At 42.8% G+C, this 22,958-nt stretch overlaps 1 protein-coding gene across 1 annotated transcript in view; it reads left to right on the top strand.

The window, feature by feature from the left end:
• The window catches only part of LOC308252263 (uncharacterized protein), a 34,601-nt gene extending 19,495 nt beyond the window's left edge, over positions 1-15,106 (top strand). Inside the window, exons 2-4 of the mRNA XM_080676620.1 lie at positions 5,670-5,796; positions 6,199-6,271; positions 7,830-15,106. Coding sequence (XP_080532746.1) covers positions 5,709-5,796; positions 6,199-6,271; positions 7,830-9,297 — 1,629 coding nt within the window. The 5' untranslated portion in view covers positions 5,670-5,708 and the 3' untranslated portion in view covers positions 9,298-15,106. The remainder of the gene's footprint in view (positions 1-5,669; positions 5,797-6,198; positions 6,272-7,829) is intronic.
• Positions 15,107-22,958: the final 7,852 nt, after the last annotated feature.

The raw sequence follows: 22,958 nt of genomic DNA, 5'->3' as shown, positions 1-22,958 counted from the left end.
GAGGGGGAGGTGCCCGTCAGGCTTGGGGGAAGGTGGGTGCAGTGGCACTCAGCCTTGAGCACCCAACTCAGGCTGTCCTGGATTCTTCCCACACCTCAGCATGGTGGAGCCACCAGGAGAGGCGTGGTGCTGGGAGGCCAGAGGTGGGACTAGGGCAGGGGTGGGCAAACTTTTTGACTCGAGGGCCACAATGGGTTCTTAAACTGGACCGGAGGGCCGGAACAAAAGCATGGGTGGAGTGTTTGTGTGAACTAATATAAATTCAAAGTCAAGGAGCGGAGGGGAGAGCAAGAGAACCCTCCGCTCTTTCGGCTCCGCGGGCCGGATAGAACAGCCGAACGGGCTGGATCCGGCCCGCGGGCCGTAGTTGCCTACGGCTGGACTAGGGCATCTCTCTTGAGGGGGGAGGCACCAGTCAGGGTCACGAGAAACTTTGGGGAATGACCCCTTCCCCGGAGGCACACAGCTCAGTCACTGACACCTTAGAGTCTGCCCACACTCAGGCCCAGGCAGCTGACTCCCCAAGCAGAGCACAATATCCACAGGGTTTTTTCTTACCTTGTAATTAGCACTCAGACTATTCATTTTAAAATATATATCTTTATTGGTTTCAGAGAGGAAGGGAGAGGGAGGGAGAGAGAGATAAAAACATGAATAATTAGAATATTTCCTTGGCTGCCTCCTTCATGACCCCCCACCCCCACTAGGGATCAACCTTGCAACCTGGGCATGTGCCCTGAACAGGGATGGAACTGTGACCTCCTGGTTCACAGGTAGATGCTCAACCACTGAACCATGTGGTTCAGGCAAACTATGCATTTTTTGATGGTTGCCTGCTGACAGCTTGATCCTCAGTCTGCTCTTGTCCCTATTGCCTCCCAGTTGAACAAGCTGATTAGAAAGCCTGGGTGGTGGTCTCCTATAGAGCAGGCAGGTGATTCAAACCACAGAATCCCTGCCTGTGCAGAACTCTTGGCCAGGACCCATCTTCGAAGCCCCACATGACCACATCAGGCTCCATTTCTGGCTCTGAAGCCAGGTCTCAGCTGCTTGAGAGGCCAGCCTGGCCCTCCTTTGAGACCTCTATGTGAGTCCCTAAGGCTTTTCCTGCTCTCTTGGTGTGGGTGTGAGGGGATGTGACACACCAGCATCATTCTCATCCACACCTCTGCAGGTGAACACAACACTTGTACTTGCTGCCAGGAACAGCACATCCCAACATACCAGCCATGTGGGTCTGTCTTCTGTTTCTCAGACTTGCTCACCTGTGGCTGCCGGGCAGATGGTGCCGGGAGCTGTGCTGCCCCATGTGGCATTGCTGAGCCTGTTGCACCTCACTTCTATGTACCAGAGTGGTCAGTTTCATGCATTTCAAGGCAATTGGCAGGCAGAGTATGGTATTGGGCCCTCTTTAAAGTGGTTCTGGAATCATGTGCTCTGACTCTGCCAGTTCAATAAAATATGCGACCAAAGATAGCAGGCTAATTTTTAAGTTGATGATATTTGTATGCACATGAATGATGTTATAACTAGTCAGATGGCCCTTGGCTGAAAAAAGGGTTCCCAACCCCGGCTCTGTAGAAAAAAATAATCAGGGCTCAACCAGGAGCTTGTCTTACTTTTTCCTCTCCCTGGACCTAAGACAAGAGAGGTTTTCCTATTTTGTCATTGCTCTACTGAATAGATCATTGTTTTCTCTGGCATCACAAGTGGTGAGTGGGAATCTTTCTCTGTTCCCTACACATAGACATCAGTGGGTATGATGTCTCTCTGGGAGCAGCATTTAGGGGAATTATGCTGTGGCAGGTCCTATGCCTGGGATAGACTGTCCTGCTGCTGGAACTCACAGAAGAGCTCAGAAATGAGACCGTTTGGGAGAAAAGCCCCCTAGAGTAGCATCAAGTTTTTGGAGAAAATTACTTTTTTATAAGTTTTATGTTTTCAGATTGAAAATTTTTTAACATATTGGGATTTATCCACATTTGTTCTTCTTCCTCAAGATTGCTGTTGCTATTCAGGGTTTTTTTGGCCCCATATAAAATTTTTGTATATTTGTCCTAGTTATGTGAAATACACCATTGATATCGTGATAGGAATTGCATTTTATTGGCTAATAAAATTATATGAGTTTCAATGTACAATTGTATAGTACATCACATGTATATTTTATTGTGTGTTCCCCACTCAAAGTCTCCTTCCATCACCATTTAATCCTCCCCTTTTCTACCTTATCACAGCCCCTTCCCCTCTAGTACCCCATGCGGTTGTCTGAGTCTAAGAGTTTGTGTTGCTTAATTCCGCCCCCCTTTTTTCATCCAGTCTCCCAACCCCCTGCCCCTCTGACAGCTGTCAGTCTGTTCTGTGTATCTATGAGTCTCTGTAGACTTTGTTAATTTCTCTTCTTTACATTCCAAATAAAAATGCATTTTTCTTACTGGTTTACTTCACTCAGCATAATGCTCTCCAGGCACATCTGTTCTGTCATGGAGAGTAAGACTTCCTTCATTTTTATGGCCGAGTAATATTCAATTGAGTTGTACCACGGCTTTTTTACCCACTCACCTACTCATGGGCACTTGAGCTTCCTCCAAATCGGGGCTGTTGTAAATAATGCTACAATGAAGGCAAGGGTGCATATTTTCTTTTGCGTTAATATTTTGAGTTTTTCAGATATAGTCCCAGAAGTGATATTGCTGGGTCATTGTTGGGGCTGAACTGCAGACCCTGAATGCAGAAGAATGGATTTGTCCAACACAACATTTGCGGTGAAAGAGAGGGCTAAGGGACTATTCAGCTAAAGGAACCAGGCATCCTTGATTGCCTGCCTTGTTAGGCTTTTATTGTAACAGCAGTTTGAGATAAAGTTTATCTTTCAGATAAAATCAGTAGGGTCAGTTATTTTGGAGGACACATGTGTTAGTAATGTCCTTTAAGTAAGGACACCCAAAGGTTAAGTATAAGGATTGCAGTAAACAGCCAGAGGTCTGCACGTGCACAGACTTGTTTGGAAAGATCAAGGAATAATTAGGGGCACAGCCTTTGGCACTCCCCTAAGTTGGAATGGCTAACAGGGCAGGCAGCCGTCTGCACACTTTCTTTTTGTTGGGATGTCCTCCTTACAAACTTTCCAACTAAGTCTCGTGTGCTCCCCAACAGGTCATGAGTCAGTTGTATTTTTAAATTTAGAGGAAACTCCATACTGACACTTGTCCGTTGTGCCTTTATTGGTGATAGCCATTCTGACAGGTTTGAGGTGATTTTTCAGTGTGGTTTTAATTTCATTTTTCACATGTGTTTTGGCTATCAGTATGTCCTCTTTGGGGAAGCATCTATTCAGGTCCTTTGCCTGTTTTTCTTTTTATATAAGCTGTTTCCTTTGCTGTTTTTTATTTCATGTTTTTATTTATTTATTTTTTTAATATATTTTATTGATTTTTCACAGAGAGGAAGGGAGAGGAACAGAGGGTTAGAAACATCGATGAGAGAGGAACATCGATCAGCTGCCTCCTGCACACTCCCCACTGGGGATGTGCCCGCAACCAAGGTACATGCCCTTGACTGGAATCGAACCCGGGACCCTTCAGTCCGCAGGCCGATGCTTTATCCACTGAGCCAAACCGGTTAGGGCTATTTCATGTTTTTAAATCCTCACTGGCAGGTATGTTTTTTATTGACTTTAGAAGATAGCAAGGGGGCAGAGAGAAGTAGGGAAAAACATCTATTGGCTAACTCCCATTCACACCCCAATCGGGAATCAAACACAAACCTGGGGCCTATGCTTTAATCAGGAACTGAACTCATGACCTCTATTTTTGTTTGGTGTGTGTGTGTGTGTGTGTGTGTGTGTGTGTGTGTGTTTGTATAAATTCTTTATAAATTTTGGGTAATAACCCCTTACCAGATGTTTCCTTGGTGAATATGTTCTGCATTTGGGTTGTTTGCCTTTTTATTTTGTTGATGATTTCCTTTTAGTTTGATGTAGTCCCATTTATTTATTTTTTCTTTTGTTTCTCTTTCCCCGGGGAGATATATCAGAAAAAAGTATTGCTAGAAGAAATGTCCATGATTTTATTGCCAGTTTTTTCAGCTAGGATTTTTATGGGTTTGAGTCTTACATTTAAGTCTTTTATGCACTTTTAGTTTATTCTTGTGTATGGTGTAAGAAGCTGTTCTGGTTTCATTTTTTTTTTTTTTTTTTGGCATTTTCCCAGCATCATGGATTGAATATATCATCTTTACTTTATTGTGTATTCTTGCCTCCTTTGTCAAGTATTCCGTGACCATAAAGGCATGGGTTTATTTCTGGGCTCTCTGTTTCGTTCCACTGATTTATATGCTGTTTTTATGCCAGGACCATGCTGTTTTGATTACTATGGACTTGTAATATAGTTTGATATTAGGTAGTGTGATTCATCCACATTTGTTCTTCTTCCTCAAGATTGCTGTTGCTATTCAGGGTGTTTTTTGATCCCATATAAAATTTTTGTGTATTTGTTCTTGTTATATGAAATACACAATTGGTATCTTGATAGGAATTGCATTGAATCTATAGATTGCTTTGAGTAGTATGGACACTTTAATGATATTAATTTTTCCTATCAATAAACACTATATATACTTCCATTTATAGTTTAAATTCCAATTACATTGACATTTAATTTTATTTTGTATTAGTTTCCAGTGTAGAACATAGTGTTTTATTCAAGTTTTATAGAGTTTTCTCCCATATATTTTCAGTACTCAGAAGACACCTTATGTATTTTGGAATCATGTGTCACGTCAACATGAAAATATTGCAGATTTCAATAAAAGGCCTTGTACATGCCAAGTCTTAAATTGTCCCTCAAGGTTCAGGCCCCAGTTATAGTGTCACAATTCTGCTGGGAAGACTTCTTTTGAGTGTGATCTTACGATTTCAATATACGTGTCTATGTGTCCTAAAAACCAGTATGAAGTAACCCTCAGGCTCATGAGTAGAGGACTTCTGTAGTGGGCTAAGTTGCCCTGTCTTGCTCATGCCTGAGCTCTAACTCTAATGTCCTATCTCCATGAAATGAGAGAGGCAAAAGTTCAAACTTAGTTACTAATAAATATTATAAAAACAAATGATCATTCATACTCCTCCATAAGAATATTTTCATCCATTCAGGTGTATCTACTTCTAATAATCTGGAGTACTTCAGGACAATATGGTCAAGTACATTTTTTTCCAAGTTAAATTTCCACACACCGCCTGGTCTCTCCTGTTTGGTGATAAGTATAGAAGAGAAAGCTATAAGGCCCTTATTGTATTCATAGTCTTTAAAACTTTATGCAGATATGACAGTATGTTTCATGGACTGCTCCATCAAATGGTGTTTATAATGGAGATGACTTTTCTCATAAAATAGAAGTATTTTAATTTATTAATGTAGAAGTTGTTTGAGGTGCTTTTTACCCTGACATTTGAGAGCAATGAAGACTTGAAGTGATTACAGTAAAATCATATCATTAAATTCCATGTGTTCTAGAGGAAGTGAGTGTAGCAAATTAATAATAGTCTTACAATCAAGTCATACACTGAATTTTGGGGACAATGTGGCCTATGTGAACTTCTTATGAATTATATGTATATCCCCAGTGCTGAATGTCTCACCCATTCTCCTATATGCATATGTTGGATATTTTAGGACTCAGTGGCCTTTGAGGATGTTAATGTGGAGTTCACCATGGAGGAGTGGGCTTTCCTGGATCCCACCCAGAAGAAACTCTACACAGATGTGATGCTGGAAACCTTCTGGAAGTTGGCATCAGTAGGTAGTTATGACAATTTCCTTTTTAAAAAAAATTATTTTAGAGAGGAAGGCGTTGGGAGAGAACGAGAGAAAAATCAATGATGAGAAAGAATCACTGATTGGCTACCTCCTCCTCGCCTCACACTGGGGATCTAGCCTGCAAACCGGACCTACTGGGAATTGACCTGCGACCTCCCAGTTCATAGGTTGACAGGCAACCACAGAGCGACTCTGGCCTGCAACAACTTGTTACTTATTTAGTCAATTGGAAAACTAGTATTGCTTGCTCATTAATACTCTTTCAGAAACTGAAATATGGAAAGGAAATACACTGGTAATTAAACTAGGAATGATCACAGCTCATTGTGTACTTAAAATCTAACCATTTTTTATATTCTTTAATAGTTTATAATGCTTTTTCTAGCATGTATTTTAGAAGAAAAATGTGAAGACTGTGACAGTGAAGATCAGTATGAAAATCATGGGATGAATCTTAGGTGAGTTACATTGACATGAGAAAGCATTAAGAGCATCTTTGTTTTTCCCCAAAATATGATTTTATATATTTACAGAGGCCTGATGTATGAAACTTGTGCATGGGGGTGGGGGGATTCCCTCAGCCTGACCTGCGCCCTTTCACAATCCGTGACCCCTTGAGGGATGTTTCACTGCTGGTATAGGCCCAAGCAGGCCTATGTTGACAGTCGGACATCCGTCTTGCAATCCGAATCCCTTGCTCCTAACCACCCGCCTGCTCGCTCCTTACCACTTGCCACACTGCTCCTTAGCCCTGCCATGAAGCGGGAGAGGCTCTAGCCACAGCTGCTGCTCTCGCAAGCCATGAACCTGGCTTCAGCCTGAGCAGCACTCCAGCTGTAGGAGCACACTGATCACCAGGGGGCAGCTCCTGCATTGAGTGTCTGCCACCTGGTGGTCACTGCACATCATAGCAAGTGGTTGAGCAGCCTTACCATATCATTAGCATATTATGCTTTGATTGGTTGAATGGCAGACCGGACAACCAGACACTTAGCATAGTAGGCTTTTATTATATAGGATAATTCCCTTTTTGTTTTTTATTTCAGAGAGCTATGGAGTGGAAGAAAGAGAGAGAAACATCACTGATGAGAGAGAATTATTGATGGCTGCCTCCTGAATGCCCCACACTCGAAATCCAGTCCAGAACCTGGGCATATGCTCTGACCAGGAATTGAACTGTGACCTCCTAGTTTAGAGGTCGGCTCTCAATCAATGAGCCTCGCTGGTGGTGGGCAAATATGTTTTTATTGATTTTAGTGTATAGAGGTGAGAGGGATAGATAGAAAAATTGATTGGCTACCTCCTGCATGCCTGTACTGGAGTTAATAAGTCTGAATTCTTGCAATGTTGCCTTTCCGGGAATTGAACCAGCTAACCCCTGGTATGTGGGTCTATGCTGAACCACTAAGCCATATGGGCCCATTCCACAACATAATCTTAAAAACAGGTAATCCAATTATATTGGCCCAGTTTTAAATTTGTTGATTCTTTGAATAATCTCATCAAAATGTTTTTTCTTAAATATGAGCTAGATGTTTAGTGTATAAAAAATAATTACACTTGGAAACAATATACAGAAGTACGATTAATGATTATAAGTGTTTTCTTAATATCCATAATCCAACCTATTTCAGAGATTTTAGGATATGCACTTTTAAAAATTGGAATGTACAGCCCTAACTGGTTTGGCTCAGTGGACAGAGCATTGGCCTGCAGACTCAAGGTTCCCAGGTTTGATTCCGGTCAAGGGCATGTACCTTGGTTGCAGGCACATCCCCAGTAGCGGGTGTGCAGGAGGCATCTGATTGATGTTTCTCTCTCATTGATGTTTCTCGCTCTCTCTCTCCCTTCCTCTCTGTGAAAAATCAATAAAATATATTTTTAAAAAATAAATAAAAATTGGAATGTACAGAAACTCAACCCTTTCTCTGAAAATGGTAAAAATGTCATTGTCATATTATTAATCAATATTAAATAGTTAACAGAGTATTAATAATATGCTTCTGATTTATACAGCAGTGATATGGTAGAGAGACTCTGTACAAGGAAGGATGGTAGTCACTGCAGAGAAATCTTCAGCCAGATTCCAAATCATAATGAAAAGAAGGAAACTCCTACTGAAAAAAAACTATCTAAATCCAGGTTGTGTAGGCAAATCTTCATGCGTTATTTATCCTTGAATAACCACCTGAGCTCTCACATTGGAACCAAACTACACCTGTGGCAGGAATATGAAGAAAGCCCTTATAAGTGTAAGGAACCTGAGAAAGCTTTAAAGCTTCACCAACATATTCAAAGACATGAAGGCAGCCCCAGTGGGAAAGCTTTCCACTATTCAACTTCCCTTAGAAATCATGAAAGGACGCATATTCCTGGGAAACAGTATGAGTGTAAGCAATGTGGGAAAGGCTTTAGTCGTCTCATTTCCTTTAAACGTCACAAAAATACTCATAGTGGAGAGAAACCATCTCAAAGTAAGCAATGTGGCAAAGCTTTCAGTTCTCCCAAGTACTCTGGAGAAAATGAAAGAACACACACTGGAGAAAAGCCCTATCAATGTAAGAAATCTGGTAAAGCCTTCAGTTCCACTTCTCTTAGAAATGGTGAAAGAACACATACTGGCAAGAAACATGAATGTAAGCAATGTGGGAAGGTCTTCAATTGGCTCAGCTCTCTTAGAAAACATAAAAGAAGTCATGACGAAAAGAAGCCTCATGAATGTAAGGAATGTGGTAAAACATTTCTTCGTCGCTACTCTCTTAGAGATCATGAAAGGACCCATACTGGGGAAAAACCCTATGAATGTAAGCATTGTGGCAAAGGTTTCTATTCTCTAGCTGCCCTCCAACGCCATGAAATAACTCATACTGGGGTAAAATGCTATGAATGTAAGCATTGTGGTAAAGGTTTCTATTATCATACTTCTCTCCAAGATCATGAAAGAACTCACACTGGAGAAAAACCCTATGAATGTAAGCTTTGTGGTAAAGTTTTCTCTTATTCAACTTCCCTCCAATATCATAAAAGAACTCATACCGGGGAAAAACCCTATGAATGTAAGCAATGTGGGAAAGCCTTCAGTTCCAGCAGCTCTCTTGCAAATCATAAAAGAAGTCATGATGAAAAGAAGCCTCATGAATGTAAGGAATGTGGTAAAACATTCCATCATCACTATTCCCTTAGAAATCATGAAAATACTCATACTGGGACAAAACCCTATGAATGTAAGCAATGTGGGAAAGTCTTCAGTTGGCTCAGCTCTCTTGGAAAACATAAAAGAAGTCATGATGGAAAGAAGCCTCATGAATGTAAGGAATGTGGTAAAACATTCCCTGATCAATATCACCTACGACTTCATGAAAGTATTCATACTGGGGAAAAGCCTTATGAATGTAGCCATTGTGGTAAAGCTTTCTCTTATCCAACTTCCCTTCAACGTCATGAAAGAACTCATAATAAGGAAAAACCCTATGAATGTAAATAATGGGAGAAAGCCTTTATTCATCCCAGTTCCCTTCAAAAACACTCATTGTGGAGAGAAATCATAATGAATAAAAGAACTCACACTGAAAATAAGCCCTATCATGTAAAGATTGTAGAAAAGCCTTTGACCATCCTAATTCTTTTTTTTTTTTATATCCTCACCAAAGGATATTTTTCCATTGGGAGAGTGGAAATCAGAGAGAAAGATAGACAGCATTATTGATGTGAGAGAAACACATCAATTGTTTGCCTCCTGCATGTGCCCAAACATGAAAACACACACAGTGGAGAAAAGCTCTAAGAATGTAAAGAATTTGGTAAAACTTTCAGTTTCTCCAAGTCTCTTAGAACGCATGAAGAACACATACTGGGAAAAACTGTCATAGTGGAGAGAAACCATATCAATTTAAGAAATGTGGTAAAGCCTTCAGCTTCCCAACTGGTTTTTACAGACATGTGAAAACAAAATCTATTGATAAACACTGTTAATGTAAAGAATAGCGAAGAACCTTCATTTATCTCTCAGCTGTGCCATGTATGATTATCCATATTGGGGATGGACCCTAGAAATGTTAGAGGGTTAGAAAGCATTCATTTCTTCCAGTTTATTGAAAGGATAAAAGAACTCACTGAACAGAAGCCCTGTCATGTAAAGATGGTAGAAGAGCCTTTGGCCATCGTAGTTCTTTACAAAATCATGAAGGGACTCACACCCAACAATAAGTGTATGAACATAAGGAATGTGGGAGAGCCTTTCTTGGACATGTGAGAATGCACCTGGAGAAATAGTGTGTACATATGGAGAAGGAGGCAAAGCCTTCAGCTGTCCCTTTTCCTTGGAAAGGTCATGAAAAAACTCAAAGTGGAGCATTGTATTGAATGTAAAAAGGTAGGAAAACCTTCATCTTTCCTCATATCCCTACAGTACCATTTGTGAATATACACTGCATAATTGACAACTAAAAAAAAAAAACTTAAAAATTTAACAAATACTTTCAGAGTAGCTTGAAAACTGCACTGGAAGGAAATCTTGTTAGTGTAATTAACTGGTACATGTAAGCCTGCTGCCAATTAAATAATATACTCCCCAAAACTCACAGCATTAAAGAAGTCCTATAAACTTTTGACATATTTGATCATTATTAGTACTCATTCTTATTTTTGTTCGTTTCTTTAAATTGATGCTTTAGAGTGAGGAAGACAGAGAAGTAGAGGGAAACATTGATGTGAGAGAGAAACATTGATGGGTTGTCTTGCCATATTCCCAGACAGGTATTGAATGAATAGCCCCCCCCCCCACACACACACACACACATACATATATATATTCTTCTTTAATTTTTCAATAGCACTTGAAATTCACTATTTTAGTCAATAAGTATTGCCATATAGTCATACATACTTACTGTTCACTGTAGAGTACACCTGTGTATTGTTTTCGTGTGTGTGTGTGTGTGTGTGTGTGTGTGTGTGTGTTGCTTTTGGCTGGGAATTGTGCTATGGAGTTCACATTAAGAAGAGAATACTTTAGTTTGTTTTTCTCAATCTTTGCCCTGCCAGCCAAGACTTTCCTCAAAACAGCCAGCCAGTGCTTCATTTCCCTTGATGGCAGGTGTAAGTAAGCTTAGAGTTGTTCAGAATTCAACATTTAAAATCCAGCATAGGTTGGCTTTTCCTGCAAGCCCATAGATGTCTACCGGGCAACAACGTAGACTGTCATGGTTGGGGCTGTTTTCTGAAAGGTACGTACTGTTATCTAGTTTGCATTTGCATGAGGTCTAATTTGACTAGTAATCATCTTGTCCTGTTGATACTACTACTGACTGTGATTCAGATCCCACTGTGACAGCTGCAACGGTGCAGTGCCAAGGACCCACGTGACAGTTTGTTCTTGTACCACCCTCTGCAGTGAGGGCTCTGAGCCAGTCCTTCCATGTGAGAATTGGCACTTTCCTGATTTCAGGCAGACTCTGATGTGTGCTGTCACTCAGAGCAGAGCCTAATATCTCAAGGTTTTCAGTTATCTTTGGTTGTATGTGATTAAAGTTATGTGCATCTTCCCCTAATAAATGCATCTATACTTCTTTTAAAATATTTTTTTAATGATTTCAGAGAGAAAGGGAGAGGGAGAGAGAGATAGAAATATCAATGATGAGAATCATTGATCAGCTGTCTCCGGCACACTCTACTGGGGATCAAGCCTGGAACACAGGCATGTACCCTTGACCAGAATCAACCCAGGATCCTTCAGTTCACAGGCTTATGCTCTATCCCAGCTGTGGGCAAACTACAGCCCGCGGGCCGGATCCGGCCCGTTCGGCTGTTCTATCCGGCCCGCGGAGCCGAAAGAGCGGAGGGTTCTCTTGCTCTCCCCTCCGCTCCTTTACTTTGAATTTATATTAGTTCACACAAACACTCCATCCATGCTTTTGTTCCAGCCCTCTGGTCCAGTTTAAGAACCCATTGTGGCCCTCGAGTCAAAAAGTTTGCCCACCCCTGCTCTATCCACTGAACAAAACCATCTAGGGCAGTGCTTCTATAATTTTTAATGAAATATAAACTGTCTCCCAAACACTTATGCTAAGACATGTTAGGGCGTTTTGTTATTTCCTGAGGATGTATTTTAATTATCCCATAGTAATTACGTATTTTCAGATCAATTTGTCATTTTTTCCATTTAATCATTATACATTCTGAGTCATAAGTATCATGTGTGTACAAATTCTGACATGGTTTCCTCAGGGAAAACATATTTTTTCTTATCTGTATACTTACAATGTTTGGCACAGACTAGTTTCTTATTCATTCAAAGTATTAAAAACTTTAGTCATGTATTTTTTAGTCCCCTCCAGCCAAAAACCAACACACTCACATCTGTAGTAAAAGAGAAATGAGATGGAATGAATTGAAATAATAAGCATGGTCAGAAACCATAAACGCCTGAGATGTAACAGTAGCAGCAGCCTTCAAAGAATTTCTTGTTATATTTTGCCTTGTGATAGACAATTTGATTTCCATTCAAGGAAGGAATACATTTTTCTGCATTTAATTCTGGGAGGAAATGAACTTCATTCTATCTTGCATAATGAAAATCATTTTTCTTCAGAAGGCAGAAAAATTAATGCTAAACCAAAATTGTAAGAAGCCCAAATCATAGTAGTGAGAAAAGCAATATTTGTTATTTTTATTCCTTTAAAACCTTTTCTCCTTGATCACATGTGCAGACATGAATGCCTTTGCTTTTTTCTTGATTCATTATAGTCATTGAGTAGCTCTGTGTGATGATGGACGTGTGACATTTTCTTTTCAACAGGGAGTACAAGGCCAGCAACCAGTTGTCGAACAGTGTTTGCCTTTCTTGTTACCTAAATACTGAAATATTTACTTTGCGGTATTGAGTAAATTTCCAAAAAGTATCTCAGTTAAGTATATATATTACATATATCTTAATATAAAAGCACATACTTCTTAACAAGAAATGTAACTTGTTAACTCCTTTATGAGTCAACTGAGGTTTATAAATTTAGGAATATTGTCAAAGAACACAAACCTAGCTAGAAAACAAAGTTAGGATCTCTCTTCCAAGAAGCTGTTCTTGCTGACAGAATTTCACTTTTTTCCCCCCACCTTTTAAAAAAAGTTGATTTGAGAGACTGAAAGAGAGAAACATTTATCTGTTTATGTAATCATTGGTTGATTCTAGTGTGTGACCTGTGAATGAACCAACAAGCTTGGCATATTGGGCCAACTCTCCAATCAACTGAGTTGCCTGGCCAAGGTGAAAGTATGATCATGATGATAATGTCAACGTCCTGCACGTGCCAGGCAATTTACATGGAAGACATGCCCAATTTAGCACACCTGTCCAAGTCATGATATACAGGCATGAAAGAAAAAATTTCTGGCATTGTTGGTGCTTACGTTTTTGTGGGAAAGGATATAATAGTTATTAAAAATTCTTTGCTGTCTTAGAAAATGAAGGTGTTGCCGGGTGAGTGTGGCTCTGTAGTTGAGCATCAGCCCATGAACCAGGAGGTCATGGTTTGATTGATGGTCAGGGCAAATGCCCAGGTTGGGGGCTCATTCCCCAGTGAGGTTTATGCTGGAGGCAGCTGATGTATGTTCATTCTCATTGATGTTTCTGTCTCACTATGCCTCTCCAAAAACAAAAAATACATATATTCAAAAGAAAAGAAAAAGAAGTTGAAAGTAAGCGCAAACACTGACAGAGAAATAATTGGAAATGGGGGTGGATTATATATCTTCATTATGGAGGGTAGAGACCTCAATAAATGGGGGTGTCATAATTGATCATCTTTCCTCCCATGTAATACTTATTAAAGACTTGTGGATCTGCTAGAGTGTGGATTTAAACAATGGACAAACATCCCCAAAGTTCTGCCTTCCTGGTTTCACAGCAATGGTTTTTCAGAAAGCTCTAGACATGGTTCCAAGTTTCAGAGCATGTGCTACTTGATTAAGAATATGGACATGGGTGTGTGACGTGAAGGACTTCTCGCTGCTTTAGGCCATGGTGTTTCTATTTAAAACCAATGAAAATAATTTGAAAGTCACTTTTGAAATGGCATATCATGTTGCCGCTATTCAAACAGTGACACATTTGTGTACCTTTTGAAACTTTTGAGTTCCTCCCAGTTGAAGAAAGTCCTGGTCATCTGCACAGTTGTACTGATATGGGTTTTCTGTAAGTAGAGTGATTCCTGTGCAAGTCCAAGGTGGTTTTCTGGTTAAAACACCAGGAAGTCATTGCTGTTCAGAGGACAATGATCTCTGGAAAAATTGAGGTGAACTGCAGACAGAGAGTATCAGCAAAGCAGGTACATTTGATATTGTGGAAGTGGGACACTTTCTGTGCCTCTGATAACAAGAGTAGCCGGAGGTTTTTGTTTCAGCAGAAGGCACCAAGCCGTCCTGCTCATTTTTGCTGTTTTCAGGGATCATTTCCATGTTTACACTTGCAGGAGATGTTATGAAACATGGGGGAAAAGGTGTTGCTTTTATTTCTTTGAAGAGCAAAGGATGTCCAGACTTGGTCCCTCTTCTCCTTTCAGTGTTTTCTTAGCGGTGTAGAGCAGTTAGGAGCCTAGCATGCAAATTCGCATGGCCCTGCCCACCCACCTGCAGCCCTGCGTTGACACCCGAACCTGTCCACGCAGAGCTGCAGCGTGCCTGGCCCAGCCCCCATACCTTCTGGCCTTCTCTGGCCACTTCAAACCCCGCCCTTAATCCCTCAAGTTGCCTCGGGCTGGTCCCGCCTTCTCTGGGCGCCTCCCCACTTCTGCCCCGTCTCTGGAGCAACGCCCCAGCTAATAATCTAATGACCTGGTCATTACCTGTTACTGTGTCCCAACCATTAGCATATTAGCTGTTTATTAGTATAGATAATCATTGGTATCTCCTATGACCCCCTGCCTCCATCATTCCTCCCACCATGCAAATGAAGAAAGGCAAGCAGATATCTTGTCCCGATTTACATAACTCATAATAGTAGAACTCCATTTTGAAGTCCTAATGTGTGCCAAATTGTCCAAAGTCAAAAACTTTAACTCAGAAGAGCGCTGCTAGTGTCATATAATTCTGTACCATTGCAAATGCAGTGTCAAACTTTCTAAACAGCACTTAAAAGACAACATGGTGATTCACTGCATGACATTCCAGAAAAGGTCCAGGGTTGGAGGACTGTGTTCCTTTGGGTTGATGAAGTGTTTTCCATCTTGATGGTGGTGTAACTGTATTCGTGAAAACTCATAACTGCTCTTGAAACAGTATGTGCAAATATTAAAAACAATATGAAACAACAAAAATGGTAAGCTTGTTCTACATGTGTAACACTTCCTTCCACCACCTTGGCGTCCTTCTGATAAAGAACTGAGAGATCTGGAGAAGAACAAAGGCCACAACAGGATGTTCTTGATACTGAATTTGACTTTAGGAAACACCCTTTCGGGCAACTGCTGCCTCATTCACACAACTGCTGAGACAGGGATAGGGCTCCTGGCACCCACCTTTGAGGTGACACCAGGGTTCTCGAGTCCTATTCAGGAAATGCTATGATCTGAAATGGGGAATCTAACTGGTCTGCACAAGTGAGGTCAACCTGGGAATGTCCTAATCTAATCCTTGGGCATCAGCCTCATGTCTTCCCAGGGCAGGTCTAGAGGCCTTTTCCAGTCCTTACATTTCCCATCTCAAGCCGACTCTGTGCGTGCTCTCTGGGAAACATGCTTAAATACAACACCTGTCCCATTTTGTCAATTTCCTGCTATGGGATCAGTTAGGTGGAAATAGCCAAATATAAAAATAAACACAAGTGGTCCCTTTAGTTTAATATTCATACTTCCTTCTTCCTAAGTGGAAAGTCAGAGTTGGCAAAATGTAGACCCAGGTGACTGAGGTAAAGCAGGGACAGAACCCAGAGCCCATGTCATGAAGAATACACCCCTGAAACAATAACCCCTCTGTGCCAGGAAGCACATTTCACAACAGTCTCCAATCCTCCAGCAATGTCAAAGGGGATGCCCTGCCTTTTCCTAGCCTCTAGGAGTCCCCCAGAAGCCTACTCGTCCCTAAAGAGCCTTCCCTGCATCCTGTGCACACTCCCCTGTGTTTTCAGAAGTGCATGAGCTGACCACACTGGGCCTCCCCAGTTCAGCCCACCCAACGGAGCTGGTGCCTTCTGTGGAATAACACTCCAGAATTCCATCTCCATGGCCTGTGGCAAATAACATCTCAGCACCCCTGGGGTCACTCACCTCACTTGTCTCCCAGAATGCAGTGCAGCACCACACCTCACTAAGGGGCTCAAAATGCTAGTGATTTTCCCCTTCCCTGAAGTGCACAGGTGCAGGAGGTGGTGCCCTGTCCCCTTGTTGGAGCCATGCCCCCTGTACTTGAAGGAACATTCAGAAATGAGCCACACTTCCTCCCATAATCTTGCAACAGCTTCCACTGTTTTCATGGGTCGTCAAGGTCACCTGTCTGTGGTTCAAGGTCCCTAGGCTGCCCCCCTTTTTAAGGAGCATTTAGTGAACAAAAACAGGTAATCAAATTAATGAGTTATGGTTGGAAGGACACCATCAACACTATTTGGAACCCAGTGTGCTACTCCTGGGGATATGGTATTTTGTCATGGTATGAAAAACAAGATAGTAATTACTTAAAAATGACAAACTGATGAACAGTTCTACTTCTCAGACTAGAACGAGAATAGAAGGCTAAGACATAAACAGATCGCAGGCTGACTATCTACTGAGCCAAACCAGCTAGGGCACAACCCAATTTTTAAAAATGAAATAAATCAATCTGAATATGGTAAAGTATCTGTGTACACATTTTGCCAAAGAAGATATGCAAATGGTCAAGAGCATATAAAAAAATGCTAGACATCATTAGTCACCAAGGAAATAGAAATCAAAACAGTGAGACATCCCTTTCAATTTTAAGACATTGCACAATTAAGATAATTGCTGTCACCACAGTGGAAAATGGTCAGAGATTTCCTACACCCACGCCTTTTCACCTCCATTCTCCACCCTCTCTGTCATTCCTGAACTACCCATCAGATTCTTCTCCCTCACACAAAACTTCATACCCCTAACACTTCTGATTCTGAAACTACTTTGGACCTAGCAGACCACCAACCTTCACCCCCTTACGCATCCCCTCTATCACCTGCAGTAGATTCCTGTGAGGAATCTCCAAAAGGTCAGGGGGACCTTGCCAAAGGCAGCATTCCCTGCCTTTTCCAAACAAGTCTGATCCTCCGGATGTTTTAATGGAATCTATGCTTAATTATTAGGTGCCCTTGCTTAAAGGTCACCACACACATGTGTCCCAAGATTACTTACCCTACTGATTGTATCTAAAAGATAAACTTGATGTCAAACTGCTGTTACAATAAAAGCCTCAAGAGGCAGGCGATCTAAGCTGTCTGGTTCCTTTAGCCAGGCAGTCCCTTAGTCCTCCCTTTCACAGCAATCCTGTGTCACAGTAATCATACCTCTGTCACTCTGGGTCTGCTAGTCAGCCCCGGTAGATTCCCAGAAGCCCAGACCCTCCTAACCAACAACCACTTTTCCCCCGGCCCCTGAGATCCCAAATCCCAAGAACAAAAACAGCCTTTTCCCACCTAACACAGGCTCTCAGGCCACCCAAAGATCACCCTCCTCACAGCCTCTTCTATTCTCATGTCCATTCTACCACTGAGGGAGTAGGAGGAACTGAGGGTATTATCTGGATACACATCCCATTGTCCATGTATGACATCACACAGATTGAGAGGCATCTCAGGTCTTTTTCCACTGACCCGACCACCTTTACTAAGGAATTTGACAAACTTAATAAAATCACTCAGGGCCCTGACGAAAACCCCAGCTCTCTTCCTCTCCCGCCTCATGGAGGCCTTACAGATATTTACCACCTTATACTCCACCTCCCCAGAGGGATACCTTCTTCTGAACTCCCTTTTTATATCCCAATGAGCCCCCAACATACGCCACAAACTTTGAAAAATAGACACAGGTCCATAAATCCCTCCAAAAGACCTCGTTAACCTGACCATTAAGGACTTTAATAATAGAGACGAGGAGATGCAAATCCAAAAACAGGTGAGATCAAGCCAAGGCTGAGGCCCAGAAGGAGGCTTTTGAGCTCCTAGCCACCACTCTCATGAACCCCAAACAAAATGCCGGTCCTCCAACGGAGGATAAGTCAGGGCCTAAAACTCCTCCGGGCCCATGATTCAAATGCAACAATGGAGGACACTGCACCAAGTCCTGCTCAAACCCTAGACCCCAATGTGCAAAAGGGAAGGCCATTGGAAATGAGACTGTAGTCTGGCTCCTCCAGGTTGGACCTCAGCAAGTCCAACCTCTGGACCCAGTATGGTGATCCCATACCTCCTGGGACTGGCCACTGAACACTGAAGCTGCCCAAGCCCTGACAAGGCCCCACAGACTTACATCACCAGGACACAGCCTCAGGAATGATTGTGGCAGCAGGTAAGCCAATCTCCTCTTAATTGACACGGCAGCCACTTGTCCCTGCCTCAGTCTCTATTATTGGGGTTGACAGACTAATCTCACAGCCATAGCCACCTCACTCTACACTGCATCCTAGTAAAGACCCCCTTTATTGATTCTTTTCTCATTGTAGCTCAATGCCCAAACAGGGCTACCAGGCATCCCCCCGTAAAGCCCAGTATCCCCAATAACAGTCACCTACCTCAGTTTCACTCTCACCCCACAAAGCCGAGTCATTACTGTGGACCCTAAATGCCTTATCTCCTCTATGACTGTCTCCTCCTCTAGACAAGAAATATTCTCCTTTCTTGTGCTGGCTGGGTACTCTCACCTCTGGTTCCCAACTTTAGTCTTCTTGCAAAGCCCCTCTATGATGCAGCAAAGGGATCCCTCACTGAGCCATTAGATCCCAAGGCCAGCATTCTCACCCACTTAAATGCTTTGAAAACTGCTCTCACCTCAGCACCTTCTCACAACACCACCCCCTTCCCAAAGAGCACCTTGCTTTAACTGCAAAACTGCACTTAGTTAACAGTCCTGCTCCTATCAGAAGCTGAACTCATTATCACCCAAACCTTAGCATGTTATCTCTAAGGGAAAATGTGGCAGTTTTAAATCCAAGCGGCTAGAGGCCTGGAAACAGGCTGCTGAGCCTGCTCCCTCCCCCCACCCCCTACACCTTTTCTCCAGCCTCATATGCCTATGCATAATTTTCCAAAGTCTTCGGTAACTTAAAGACTTTGAAGCATGGCTGGGTTAAATTGCAAACATCTAAATATTTTTAAATAGCATAAAATGCTGAAACATTCATTGCTAAATAAGCTTTAATTCACTGCTCTTACTTTTTATTACAGAAGGTCTCTTGTACTTTGCTGAATATTTTCTTGACAGTAAGAGTGTATTTAAAGTGTGTTCTTAAATGTAAATGCTGGTTGCTTACTTTTTTTTTGCTATAGCTGGTTATTTGTGAATGGGTAGAAGGTTTGTGTTGTCCAGTGAGCCAGAACTTGATCACCCCTGATGTCCGAAGGAACCCCTTCTCTCCTAGGAAGCTAAAGCAGCCCCACCCAGGCTCTCTCCTGTTGCTTAAGTCCTTATATCTGAGCCTAGACTTTATTTCCACTGCTCACTCACAGTCCTTGACACTATCATTGAAACCTCAACAGGTCTTCCTGCTTAGTATTCAGGCACTTCTCTCCCCTTTTCCAGCCTTCTTAAAAGCCATACACTGCAGCACTAACTGGTTTTGCTCAGTGGATAGAGTGTCAGCCTGCAGTCTGAAGGGTCCCAGGTTCGATTCTGGTCAAGGGCATGTACCAGGTTGTGGGCACATCCCCAGTAGTGGGTGTGCAGGAGGCAGCTGATCTATGTTTCACTCTCATCGATGTTTCTAACTCTGTATCCCTCTCCCTTCCTCTCTGTAAAAAATCAATTATAATACTTTTAAAAAGTCATACACTGTAAAGGACACCAAGTCGGGAATGATCCCGTAATACAGGGAAATAACGAAGCAGACCAGGAGGCCAAGGCAGCGGCTCAGAGGAAGCCTCCATCTCCCCATCTAACACCCTAATACACTCCAGAGGAACTTCAGTCTCTACTAGATCTTGAGGCTCCTCAGGAATATTCAGGGTTAAAATTTCAGGGAAAATATATCCTTCCCCAGGGACAGGCCCTTGATACCTTATGGGCTATCTACAACTCCCTACATATAGGATACATTTACAACTCCTAAAACCTCGCATCACATGTCCTAGCCTAGCCTTCCTACTGCAAGGTATCACCAAAACCTGTTCCACTTGTTACTCGGTATCTCCCCAAGGACAGGTGAGATTAGACTTCCTTTCCCCACTCATTAGTCAAGGGGCCAAATCCCTGGACCAGACTGGCAGATTGACTTCACTCACAGGCCCCCTATTAAAAAAAACAAAAACAAATATCTCTTAACCTTAATAGATACCTTCTCAGGCTGGGTAGAAGCATTCCCAACTAGGTCTGAAAAGTCCTCTGAGGTCACTCAAACTCTCATTCAGCATATCATTCCCAGATTCAGCCTACTCACCTCATTACAATCAGATAATGGGCCTGCTTTCATATCTCCAATGACTCAACAGGTCTCCTCCACTCTAAACATCCATTGGAGGAACTTACACACCCGCCCCCATCCCACCCAGCCTGAATCTTCAGGCAAGGTACAACAGTCAAATTCCTTAATTAAGTCTCAACTAACTAAATTAACTCTCCAAAGTAAAGAACCTTAAACTACTCTCCTATGCCTAACCTTTATGTGCTTCAGGTCAATGCCCCACGCACACTTCTTTCTTAGTTCCTTTGAACTCATGTATGAAAGACCCTTCTCATTAGGAAACTTCCCTTCCACAGGGACCCCTCTAGGAGACTGTACCCACATTTTTTAAAAATATATTTTTATTGATTTCAGAGAGGAAGGGAGAAGGGAGAGAGAGCTAGAAACATCAATGATAAAAGAGAATCATTGATCAGCTGCCTTCTGCAGGCCCCCGACTGGGGATTGAACTGGCAACTACGGGCATGTGCCCTTGACCAGAACTGAACCTGGGACCATTCAGTCCACAGGCTAAAGCTCTATCCACTGAGCCAAACCAGCTAGGGCTGTGTCCCCATTTTAAATCTCATCTGACAATTACTGAGAGCGTGCTGATCAGGTCCTCCCTCAATTTTTTACAGGAGACAGTCCCCCTGCTCCTCTACAGCCAGGGGACTGGGACCTCCTAAAGGAAATCCACCCATCAGTAATTTACAGCCCTGATGCAAGGCCCTATCAGGAACTCTTAACTGCCCCAGTTCTAGCTAAACTATCAGGGCGTACCCCATGGTTCCTCCTTTCCCAAATCACCTCCATCCCCTAAGTATTACAGCCACCATATTGGGCCCACCAGACTCTGTCTTACCCACATCCCAGAGGAAGAGAACGAATGAGTGAGCACCCCTGCACCTGCCCCCTATGTACTGTCCCTACCAACCCTGACTTCCCGGGAAGCCCACCTCCTCTCCTTATACAAATCCTTCAGGTCCTAGCTACTGCCCCTCTCCCTTTGCATCAGGATTCTCGCCTTTCTATGGGACACCCCTCTACAAGGGGACTCTGATTACCATGAGATGAGATTTCCTTCTTTCTACGTCCTGAACATACCCTTTCCTCTCCTTGGGACAATCCCGGCCCTGGAAGTGGGGATTAGCTCTCCTTCTCATCCTATTCCAACCCTCCTCTCCTATTCCTGTAAGGAACTTTCTCATCTCCACTCATCTTGAATGAACACTTAACCCATTCCCTCCTAAACCAGACCAATCCAACCTTTGCCAGGGTTTGCTGGCTCTGCCTTTCCCTCTCCTCTTTAGCGTATACCACCATCCCAATCCCAATCAAGAAATGGAATCAGCCAAAAATCACTCTAGCTTATCAGAAGGAAAAGGGAACTATATTTCACAAAAAGGCAGACACCCTTCCAGGTAATTATCCTACAGCCCAGGCAAATCAGGCCTCCTTTCTTTCCCGTACTTATATTCTGTCTCTTTCTAAGGTAGCTCCTTCCTCCCTCCCAGTCACAGGTCCTATCACTCCATACACCCCACTAATTGCCCAAGCCCCTATATGCTTTACAAGGTCACGGGGCAGTATAACAATAGGCCATCTCCCATCATCACCTTGCAATACCACAGTTAGCCTAGAACTACCAAAGGGCCATTGGTCCCAAAGGGTTGACTACCAGGTCTCCCCGGAAGGCAGTGGTTATTTCCTATAGCCGGTCTGTTTTACTTCTTATCCAACCTTCCAGGCCACAGGCTTCTAACTGCTCCTTTCCTTCCCTCTACCTTTTCCATTGGATAACAGCCCATTCTTGCACTCCTGCCACTTTCACTGCAATAAACTTAACCACTCATCTGTCACCCCTTATTGGTAATGCCCTGGAGACTACCCTCTCAGCTTGGTACTCGGAACTGGGAAAAGGAACCTCATATCCTTTAGTCCACCTCTTCTCTCTATACCTTTCAGCTTGTCTCCATGATCAGGGATTTTTCTTCCTCGGTGGGGAAAACACATACATACATCTGCCTCCTGATCAGCTGGACAGGAACCTGTACTCTCCTCTATCTCTCACCCAATGTGGATGTGGCCCCCAATAATCAGTCTGTAGCCCATCATATCCGACACAAAAGGACAGCCCAGATAATCCCTCTCCTCCTAACCCTCGGCATCACAGCAGGGGCTGGAACTGCCATAGGGAGCTTAACCACTGCTCTACCTATTTTGAAATCCTGTCTGAGGACCTACCAGAAAGCTGTGGATGCCCAGCAAGGGACAAAACTGGGAAAGCAAGAACCTCGCCCCCAGGGTAACCTATCCTTCCCTTTCATATTACTAGTCAGGCAACTTAGTCCCCTGAGCTTTCCCTCCCTGAAGATAACATTTAGGCCTCAGTTGTATTTCAGCTCCAGGCCCAGAAAGCAGCAAAACCAGACAAATGAGACTGTGGCAACCCCAGGACCAGCTTTTACCTCCCAAGTCACTCAACAGGACCGTTTTTGAGCCTTCAAACTACTCATCAGTTTGGAATTTTTTACCATTTTTGGGCAGCTTGGG

Source organism: Plecotus auritus (genome assembly GCF_963455305.1).
Source record: "Plecotus auritus genome assembly, chromosome: 6".
NCBI lineage: Eukaryota > Metazoa > Chordata > Mammalia > Chiroptera > Vespertilionidae > Plecotus > Plecotus auritus.
Note: the sequence above shows the minus strand (reverse complement) of the source record. Positions and strands in the feature narration are given on the sequence as shown.